This window comes from Pholcus phalangioides, unplaced genomic scaffold, assembly GCF_987345545.1.
Source record: "Pholcus phalangioides strain wild (caught in Gottingen) unplaced genomic scaffold, Ppha-v1.0 ptg000008l_1, whole genome shotgun sequence".
Taxonomy (NCBI): Eukaryota; Metazoa; Arthropoda; class Arachnida; order Araneae; family Pholcidae; genus Pholcus; species Pholcus phalangioides.
Window position 1 is genome coordinate 15076505 of NW_028301601.1, and position 11498 is coordinate 15088002.

The 11498-nt window shown below is 35.4% G+C and overlaps 1 protein-coding gene across 1 annotated transcript in view; it reads right to left on the bottom strand.

Moving 5' to 3' along the window:
- LOC149083885 (laminin subunit gamma-1-like) overlaps positions 1-6565 on the bottom strand; it is a 45734-nt gene extending 39169 nt beyond the window's left edge. The window contains exons 1-2 of the mRNA XM_089234256.1: positions 6358-6565; positions 3856-4172 (exon numbers count right to left, since the gene is read on the bottom strand). Coding sequence (XP_089090382.1) covers positions 3856-4172; positions 6358-6557 — 517 coding nt within the window. The 5' untranslated portion in view covers positions 6558-6565. The remainder of the gene's footprint in view (positions 1-3855; positions 4173-6357) is intronic.
- Positions 6566-11498: the final 4933 nt, after the last annotated feature.

An 11498-nucleotide genomic window follows, 5' to 3' on the forward strand; every position in this document is an offset into this window, starting at 1 on the left:
AAAGATTATGGAAAATAATGACCACAAAATGGAAATTGGTAACAAGATTGCAAAACTCGTGATTAAATCACGAACGTGGTTGGCAGGATCACAAAGATTAGTAAAATTATCCCAAAATTAGAGATAAAATAAGATCATAAGTCACAAAATCACGAAATAACATATACGCAGAAATCACGAAATCACATAAGCATAAATCATAAAATCACATAAGCATAAATCATAAAATCACGAAATCACATAAGCATAAAATCACGAAATCACATAAGCATAAAATCACGAAATCACATAAGCATAAATCATAAAATCACGAAATCACATAAGCATAAATCATAAAATCACGAAATCACATAAGCATAAAATCCCGAAATCACATAAGCATAAAATCACGAAATCACATAAGCATAAAATCACGAAATCACATAAGCATAAAATCACGAAATCACATAAGCATAAAATCACGAAATCACATAAGCATAAATCATAAAATCACGAAATCACATAAGCATAAATCATAAAATCACGAAATCATGAGCACAAAATCACAAAATCACGAAATCATGAGCACAAAATCACAAAATCGCGAAATCCTAAACACCAATCACGAAATCAAAAACACAAGTCAAAGAAATAACGAAGCTCAAATATCTAGAAAATGAGAGCAAAAAATATAGTATGTAATTAAATTCTAGTCGTTGAAAATCACAAAAAAATTGAACATCATATATGTATAATCACTTCAGAATAAATTTCAATACATTTATAATATGTTGATTAATATTAAATAACGATCATTTTAATAAAAATGAAACAAAATTTACTAAAATTTCAAGTTTTACTACTCATAAACAATCCGGCTTTAGAAATCATCCAAATGACAAACTTAAATTAAATTTTCAAAACAACAAAATGAAATGAAAATAAAATTTCAGAAATAGGGATAACAAAAAGATAAATGACGTTCAGAAAAACCAAATTACAATTAAATCAAAAAAAAAATTTCCAGAATAACAAAATTAAATCAAATTAAGTTTTCAAAATAACAGAAAAATACTAAAATAAATTTCAGAAATAGGAATAACAAAGGATAAAGGACATTCTGGATAACAAAACTGAATTTAGTTTTGAGGATAGCAGAATTAAAATTAAATCAAATTAAATTTCTAGAATTACAAAATCAAAATTAAATTAAAGAAAAGTCTCAGGATAACGAATATAAATTTTTTTTCAGAATAACAAAATTAAATTCGATTTTCAGAATGATAAAAATAAATTAAATAAAGATTTAATTTATTTTTAAATAGATAAAATGAATATATAGTTCAAAATGAATATCCAACTTGTATATTAAATAGATAAAATTAAATTTTCCAAAAATTGGGATAAAAGGTTAAAAGACATTCATGATAACTAAATTTTATTTAATTTTCAGAATAACGAAATTAAAGTACAATCAAATTTTAAAAAAATATTTTCGGAATAACGAAATTAAATTTTCAGAATAGCAAAATTAATTTTTCAGGATGAAAAAATTGCAATCAAATCAAATTGCATTTTCAGAATAACGCACGAAATTGATTAAATCTCCAAGATAACAAATATCAATTAAATTTCCAGAATAGAAAGTGTCTGCTGAATTTCCGGGATAGCACATATAAATTAAAATTTCATGGTAACAAAATCAAAACTAAATTAAAAATTATCAGAATAACAAAATTAAATGAAGTTAAATTTTTCAGAATAACAAAATTAAATTAAGTTAAATTTTCATAACAAAATCAAATTCAAATTAAATCATCAGATAACACAATTAAATTAAATTTTCAGCCTAACTCTCAAAATTAAATTGAATTTTCAGAACAAAAAAAAATAAATTTTCACGATAAAATCAAATTTAAAAAAAAAACAAAAAACAAACAAATTAAATTCTCAGAATAACAAAATATAAATTAAATTGTCAGCGCAACAAAAAATTATAAATTAATCTTCCATTAAAGAAAATTTCATAATTCACGCATTCCTTTACACCTGCGCTTTTCCTCAAACTCCTAAAAAGTGACTTTTCTATAGAAAGTTTGGAGAAATGTTTTGAAAAGAAATTTTCCACGTGGAAAATATTTCCGGGTATTCACTCTCGCAACTTAGAGAAGACTATCGCTGTATAAAAAAGCGTTATAACGAGAGAGACAAAGAGAGAGAGAGCCCGGCCGTCTGGAGCCTCGCTATATCGATCTGTTTTGGGAGATGTCCAGGGCCTCTTTTTTGGCCACCATCGAGGATCATCATCCTCAACATCCGAAAACTGATGGATTCACAGTCCCTGTGGTAATACTATACTCTACATATTGGTATTTTGCCAAAAATGAAATATTTAAATTACATTTAAAATTCACGCGTTTTATCTGGGGGGAAAATAAATTTTCAAATGTAATAACTAGACCCGGGATTATATATGCGCTAAAAAAAGGCAAAATATGCTCTAGAAAACGCTGGAATATGTAAAAATCAAGATAAATCTGCATTTTTAAAAATACCGAGATATGGAATGAAATCAATAATATGTGCAAAAAATGAAAACGAATTCATGTAATAATGCTAAAGTATGGGACTAAAAATGCAAAGTGTAAAAAGTATGCATCTAAAAATGCCGAAAAATGAAAAAAAATTCATAAAAGTTTCAAAATATGCATTTGAAAATACCGAAATATGTACAAAATAAGAAAAATATGCTTTAAAAAAATTTTCAATATGCTCTATGGGAATATTGAAAAATATGCGTAAAATGAAAAGAAATATATGCATTTAAAAATGCAGAAATATGACCTATAAATGAAAAAATATTTACGAAAAAGAAAAATATGCATGAATAGAGTAATATGAACGAAAATGAAAAAATGTGTACGGAAACTGAAAAATATGTACTAAAATGTTTAAAAAATATGCGCATCGAAAGCACTGAAGTATGACCTGAGAGAAAACAAAAATAGGCAGTAAAACTGAAAAAATACACTCAAAAATAAGAAAATATGCATTTAAAATTGAGTAAAAATATGCATTTAAAAATGCGTAAAAATATGCAGTCAGAAATGCTGAAGTTCCCTAAAGAGGAAACATGATAAAAAAAAAAACGTGCATTTCAAATGCAGAAATATCAAATAACATGAAAAATATTTACAAAATAGAAAAATATTCATAAAAATAGAAAAATATGTACGAAAATGAAAAATATGCTTAAAACGCAATAAAAGCACCGAAGTATGCCTTAAAATGCAGTATAAATGAAAAATATGCTTAAAAAGTAAGAAAACCCGTATTTTTTGAACTGCATATTTATGCATTTCTTTTAAATGCGTTAAAATTGTATTTAAAATGAACAAAAAAATTATATTTATTTGTATTATTTTTGTAGTTAAATTATCCGTAAATACGTCGCGGGTCACTTAATTGACGTAGGAATGCACCGGGGGCCCACTTGGGATCTGTAAATATTCTGTGGGAACTTTGTCGCGGGTTACTCGAGTAATCTGTAAATATGCCGCCTGTCTCGTAAGTGACGTGAAACTGCACCGCGGATCACTTATGTGATCTGTAAACGTGCTGCGGGCCGCTTACGCGAACTAGGACTGTACCGCGTGTCACCCACGTGATATGTAAATATGCCGCAGGTTCCTTAAGCGAACTGGAAATGTACTGCGGGTCACCTGAGTGATCTGCAAATGAGCCACTTAGTTCATATTTAAAAAGTTTGGTTTGCGGTCGCGTGGGGGGGGGGGGTTGTTCAGAAATATAGACCCTAGGGCCCCGCCGAAGCAACGGAATTGGTGTAGGGGGTTAGTTAATTAATAAAGCACTCACCAAGGTGCAATGTCAAATTGACCTGCCCGGGATGTTCGATCCCGTCTTCCATGGTCTCGCTCATCCACCAGGTCAAGTTCTCCATGGTGTTGATGTCCGTCATGTGCTGTGGCAGATGCGTCGCCCCCGGTATCCTGGCGTCGCATATTTCACACGTTGCCTTGACTCTGGGACTGTCAGTCTGACGGCAGAACTCCCGGCGTCCCTTAGGTCCCAATCCGCAAGTGTTCGTGGCTTCTATAAGCCTATAGGCGGCTGCATTGGAAAACTCCGGGTTGCAAATCTGGGCGAATCCATATTCGTCATAGCAGGGCGATCTGTCAACATCAAGTTATATAGTATGTCAATAAACCCATTGATTACAACCTATATATAATACACACATTTGAGCAAAAATCATTGAAACCATATTTTGATATCTTGAGAACGGGCCCAGGTCCGAACCGTCTTGGTGCACAAGGGTGGGGGGGGGGGCCTCAGATCAGTGCTGTCTTAAGGCATGGGCCCACCCGGCCACGGCCCGGGGGCCTCACAAAAAAGGGATCTGGTTGAGATTTAATCATTTGGCCCGGCGAGCCATGGTGCTCTTAAGACGGCTCTACCTCAGATGACCGTGCATAGCAATTAAAATCAATTACGTCCAACTTTTTTTTTTTTGGGGGGGGGGGAAGGGAGACTTAGTGCACTGGTTGGCCCAGGGCCCACGGTATTGTTGAGAAAGTCTTGGGGCTTGTCTCAATTACAGTTTTAGTAGCTAATCAGTGTTTCTCAACCGGATCCATAGCCCTTAGAGCAGTGTTTCTGAACCGTTTTCAACCCACGTCCATCCCAAGGTCCACACCAAACTTTTTACGCGGCCCTCTTGTCTTACCCACCCCTCCCCCTACTCTCATCCAAGAGCGAGGCCCTTTCTACTTATCGAATCGTATTTAATTAAAATTAAATTTATAATGAGCAAAATTTTTTTTATCAATAAAATCAGTCTCTGGAACCCTGGGCCAAGCACAGGTCCAGAAGGTGGGTGTTCATCCCTCCCAAGAGCCAAACTATATGGGGGGGGGGGGGCAATAAGTCTTCGTAAACCACGGGACGATCCAATGAATCTACCCTCCCGGCATGTCACCCTGGGCTAAAGTTCAGTGAGCTTCCTTCTTTTAGAGGGAAGCATAGCAGTCTCAACACAGGGGTCGCCGGATAAAGTGATGCACTGCTCCACCCCACCCCCCCCCACCCCCCACCCCCACCCCCCACCCCCACCCCCACCCCCATACTCAACTGAAACGTAACAGCTCACATATTTACATACTTGCATTTCAAAATCATAACACCAGATCTCATTATGTGGGGCCCCTCCCCATAAGTATGAGACCCAAGAGCATGGGGGCCCCATGGATTGAGATTGCCTTGCTTCTACGACAGTTCTGCCGGATTCTGAAAGTGTATAGAGGCATATTTTTTCATTTCACACTGAATGCTTTATTACTTCATAACCCTCTGTGCGCCCCCAGAGCGGCATATCTGAAGAATGAGTGATCAAAAAACTTAGTAAACTTAGAATGGGAGAAAGGCAGCAAAATGTTTATAAGTCACAGGCAGTAAATACTATAAAAATCCGCTTCTACTTATAGAGTGAGTGACACCAAAGCAGTGTGCAAGCTCGTGAGTCACCAAAACAGCGTGCAAGCATGTGAATGATAAAAAAAAAAAATGTCCCAGAGCGTGTGCAAGCATGTGAGAGACCAATACAGTGTGGAAGTGTGTGAGTGACCTAAAGATTTGACCTAGACAGCGAGGGACCAGGTCGAGGAGTGACAGAAAGAGTGACGTAGAGCGTATGCAAGCGATCAAAAAGTGTAAAAGCTGGTGAGCAACCAAAATGATTGTGCGACCACGTGAGTGACCTGGAAAGTGAGAACGGTCAAAAGTGTACTTAGAGAATGCGTAAGCATAGTAGTGACCTAGAGAGCAAGGAACCAAGTCCGTGAATGACCAAAAAACCGACCAAGATAGTGTGCAAACTTGTGAGCGACCAAAACAATGTGCAAGCATGTGAGTGACCAAAACAGTGTGCAAGCATGTAAATAAACAAATGAGTGACTCCGACTGCGACCAAGAGTCACGCTGAGTAGGACCAGATCAGTGAGCATCCAAAAGAGTGACCTACAGAGTGTTTAAGCATGGGAGTAGACTAGAGAGTGGAGGAACCAGGTCAGTGAGTGACCAAAAAATCACCAAGAAAGTATTCAATCATAGGAGTGACCACAATAGTGACTTGGAGACAAAGTCGTACTTCCAGGGATAGAGGGCTGAGCCCAGGGCGGATAATTCAGGCGGAAAGAGGGGGGGGGGTCCATGGACATGGTAAAGATCAAGAAACACTTATCAGACGCTAATCAAATGCATTATCACATTGGGTATTTTAGTATAATAGAAGAAAAAATAATAATTTTTTATAATTTAATTATCGCTCATATTTAAAAAATTAATTAATTAATTAATTACCTGATAGCCGCATGGGGACTCCACGAGCCGTAAATATCGCCGTCCTCAGTCAACCATGTGTAATCTGAAATCTCGAAAGCCTCGTCGAGATATTTTTGGTCGATAGTTTGCGCACATACGACAAAAATTAAGGTGAAAATTAATTGTTGAGTTAATTTATTGCACCAGAGTTTTCGCGGATCGGGCAGAAGCCTCTTCATCCCGTTGCGCTCTCTCTCTTCTCCGGAAAGATCTCTGGTATTTTATCCCGGAGCAATCTCGGGGATGGATGTTTCGCACGCATGCGCATACGACTTTTGGTTGAGTTACGGATGTTTTCAGAAAGTTTTAACCGGATCCAGGACGATGTGACGGGAGGGGCGAATAGTGTGAGTTAGTTTGATCGTCCCGTATTTTACGGGACCGAAACATTTTATTATTCGGCTCTTGGGAGGGGCGATCGTTCCTTTCTCCCACCCCCCACTGGATCCGCGCTAGAGCGAAGGCAGTCATCTTCAGCTTTAAATGCAGCGGCATGGCCCCAACATCCTGCCGCGGGACCCCTGGGCTGGGAATTTTTGCGGACCTCCATACCAAACTTTCACGAGTCCCTTTTCATGATGAATTTATAGGGTGAAAAAAAACCAATGATGAGCATCGTCCCGGACCCCAGGGCTTGAGCCCTCACTCTTGAGGAGGGGGGCATGTGCTGCGGAGGCAGGAACCTTCAGCTGCGAAAGAAGCCGAAGCAGATATCTTCAGCTGTGAAGGGAGCAGAGGCAGGCGGATGCAAGGTGATGTGTCGGAGAAGCGACTTATTCCGTAGGTGGATGATCATCCCGTATTTTACCAAGTTACGGAACAGACAAATTTCAAATCAAATCAAATCAATTTATTCATTTACAACATACAGAGATTTAGATTAGTTTAAACAAAACAAAACATATTTATCATCCAGAGGCTGTGATGCCTGTACGGATGATTGAAAATTTACATAATTAATGAATAAAATATCTAAAAATATACGACATGAACAGAAACATTAAAAAAAAAAAAGGGACAGATATACAACATAAAAGCGACAAATTTATCATTGTCGAATAAAAAAATACGTAAAGATAAAAAAAAAAAATCAAGAACGAAAAAACGTACACAACACAAAAAAAGACAAAGTTCTTAATGCATGGCGAGAAATGTAAAATAAAACAAAACATTATAGATAAAAAATATATGAGGAAAAAAAATTAAACTCGCACATACATAGACAAACACAAACAAGAACAAATTTTTTTTTTATTGAAAAAATATACATAATTAAAGTGGCAAAGCTAAATTGAATAAATTTTATTGCTCCTCCTAAAGGTCAAAATAAGAGTCTACGTCGTCTATTGAAATTAATAATTTGAATAATGATTTTTTAAATGCCGCGTGTGTGGGTATATTTTGTATTTCTAACGGTAGTGAATTATATAATTTCGGAGCTAAATAATAAAAATGTTTACGAAAAATTTCTTTCCTAAAAGTAGGAATACGGTAAATCATATGAGGTCTACGCTCGGAAACATTATCTTTTAAACTGCATAAGCCTTTATTACGGTTTAAGAACAGAATAATACGAAAAATAGCATTATGGCGTAAAGGAAGTAGATTAAGATTTCTAAAAATTGTAGAGGAATGAATCTGACCCCGATTCAAAGTTTTGAAAACTCTTTTTTGTATTGAAAATAAAGGCAATAAATTAGTTTTATAATCACCACCCCATATAATTACGCCATAATTTATAAGTGAATAAAACCAAGCATAGTAAAGGTCTTTTAAGAAATTAGCGGAAACTTTCTTACTTATATAATAAAAATTATATAAAACAAAACGGGGTTTTTTAAGTAGTTCATGAACATGAGATTTCCATTTTAAATTGCTGTCTACATTTAAACCCAAGTATTTAATATTATTTACTTCTTGAATTGCATCGCAATGACAATGAGGTTGAAAATCACAAGCGAGGGTATGAAATTTTAGATTAAGATGTAAATCAGATTGCATAAGATTGAAATTAACGTATTTTGTCTTCTGTAAATTTAATTTTAAATCATTAGCATAGAACCATTTTTGAATTAATATAAGATCATGGTTAATATGATTCTTAAGTCTGTCAAGATCATCACACGAATACATTAAAACAGAATCATCGGCATAAGTGATCATGGAACCGTCAAATTCTAAATTACGAAGATCATTAATGAAAATCAGAAAAAGTAAAGGACCCAATATAGATCCTTGTGGGACTCCTCTATTTATATGGACATAATTACTGAAATTATCCTGTATTATGACTCTTTGTTCTCTATTATATAAATATGAAGTGAACCAATTTAAAATATGACCACGAATACCAGCTGAATTAAGTTTTTGAATGAGAATATAATGGTTCACATTGTCAAAAGCCTTTGAAATATCTAAAAATATTGCAACAGTAAATTTGTTCTTGTCAATGCCATTATAAATAAATTTCGAAAAGGCCAAAAGGGCATTTTCAGCACCTCGTCCCTTTAGAAAACCAAATTGGTTTTTAGCAAAAAAATTCACAGAATACAAAAAATTATATATTCTAATTGAAAGAATTTTTTCAATAAGTTTAGAAAAAATCGGTACAATTGAGATAGGCCTATAATTCAGCAGAGAATTTTTATCGCCAGCTTTAAAAACAGGAGTGATAGTGGCTCGTTTCAGTGACTCAGGAAATACAGTAAGTTGAAATGAGGTATTTATGAACTTTGTGATAAATGCGACATTATTTGCAGCAAACTCTTTAATCAAGTAAATATTAATTCCATCGTAATCAAACGAATTAGTTTTAGAAAAAGAATTTAAAGTGCTATGTACCTCAAGATCGACTACATCAAAAAAGGTAAAGGAATTTATGGTAGGCGCAAGGTATTTTTTAAAATCATCATTGTTACCAAATAAAGACGTACTGTGGCTTATATGATCAAAGTGGGTGTTGAATTGATTTGCAAGTTGTAGAGTATCAGTAGAATCTGGCAACACAATAGCTTTATTTTGTTTTTCCACAATACTGTTAATAAATTCCCATTTCTTTTTATTAGTATCGCATTTCATAAACTGTTGCTTGTAATATTCATTTTTAACTAATTTAATACGGATTTTAAGCTCATTGGCTGTGCATTGATACGCTGTTCTGTAGATTCTATCAAATGGATATTTCCGCATTTTTTTATACAGTTTTTCTTTTCTGCGAACCATACGTAACAATTCGTTCGTCATCCAGTTATTATTAAATTTATGCGTTCTCCTAGTGCGATATTTGAAATTATTTTTAATAGAATTCAATGCAAATGCAAAAGTTTTATATTGCGTATCGATATCAACATTATCCCTCCAATTGTATTTATAACTATTTAGAAAATTAGAGAGCATATTTTTGTCGATTACTGTAAAATACCTACAATCAGAAATTTTTGAGCTTGGAACTGTATTATGGCTCAGTTTCATAACTATGGGAAAATGATCAGTTAGATTATTAATAATTATTCCAGAAGAAATAGTGGATGGGTTATTTTGTGATTTAAAAAAAATATGATCGATGCAAGTGGATGTATCTCTCACTCTAGTAGGCTTATTTATCAGACACTTAAAACCATATTGGCTTAGACAGTTCAGGTAATCAAGGACGTCAATACTGTTTGTGAAAATATCTATATTTAAATCCCCTATAATAATAATATTATCGAAATTAAGGTTGGATAAAACAGATTGGAGCTCATTATTAAATTCAGCTATTATGAATTGGTGAGAACGATAGATAGATAAGAGTGCAATATTAAATTCCCTACTGAATAATAGGATACATTCAGCCGTAGTGAAATGAATATCAATCTGATTAAAAATAAGATTTTTCCGTACAAAGACTGCGATTCCCCCCGACCTGCTATTTTCTCTGGAACAGAAAAACGAGTTGAAATTATCCAACTTATTATACAAGTTCACTTCATTACTATAAATCCAAATTTCAGAAAAAATTAATAAAGATATTTTGTTCAAACAACCTGAAAATTCTGCTAAAAAATTATCATAGTTAGCTCGCAAACTCTGAATATTTGTATGAAATATATTTAAACTATACTTGGTTCGTAAAGATGTAAAAAATGCCACACATTTAAATTTACCACACATTATTCAGCGCTTGGGAGAAGCGATCGCCTTTCTCTGGATCCGCGCTTGGTTTTGATGCACCTTCGAAACCCATCAATAATTCTGAACACAATTGGTTTTCTTGCCCATGGTCAACACTTCCCGTGGCCCTCGTGTCGTATCCAGGGCACCAGACTAATTTAGGATTGAGACTTTTCCTACTTATATTGAACTGATTTAAATTCATAGTGAACACAACTTTTAGAAATAAGGTCAGTCTCTGGACCCTTATCCTGGACTTCAATAAGTTCCCCTCTTGTGGAGGTTCTAATAGAGTGGTCCCAACATCACGGAGCCCCCATGGTGAAAACTGGGGGGGGGGGGGGGGCTTGCATATTTACATACTTTTGAAAATCATGGTACTTGATCTCATGGAGGCTGCCTCTATCGGTTGCTTCCCAGTCCATGGTCCACTGGGTTTTATGGGGCAGTTCTGTTACGGGACGATCGTCCCTTCTTATAGGGGGGATAATAATACAAGAATTATTTCTCTCTCTCTCGTAAACTACGAGATGGTCCTATGCACCATGGGCGGAGATACGGAGGAGTGTAGGGTTCCCCCCCCCCCCCCAGCGTCAAAGGTGGAGTCGACTGATCTAATGCATATATGCATATATAATTGACATCATCATCATCGTGCCCCCAGACTTCGAAGGCTACCTCCGCCTATGCTATGCACCTACATAAGTTGGTTCTCCGACTCGCCGCCTGCCTCCGCTCCATTCGCAGCTAAAGATATCTGCCTGAACACTTCTTTCGAAGCTGAAGATGCCTGCCTTGGCTTTATTCACAATCGAAAATGCCTACATCCACTCCATCCACAGCTGAGAATGCCTGCCTCCTTTTCATTCACAGCAGAAGATGCCAGTGCCCACACCATTCGCAGCGGCAGAAATCTACCTCAGCTTCATTCGTCTTTTAATTCATTTTCAGTTTATCACCACCTGAAT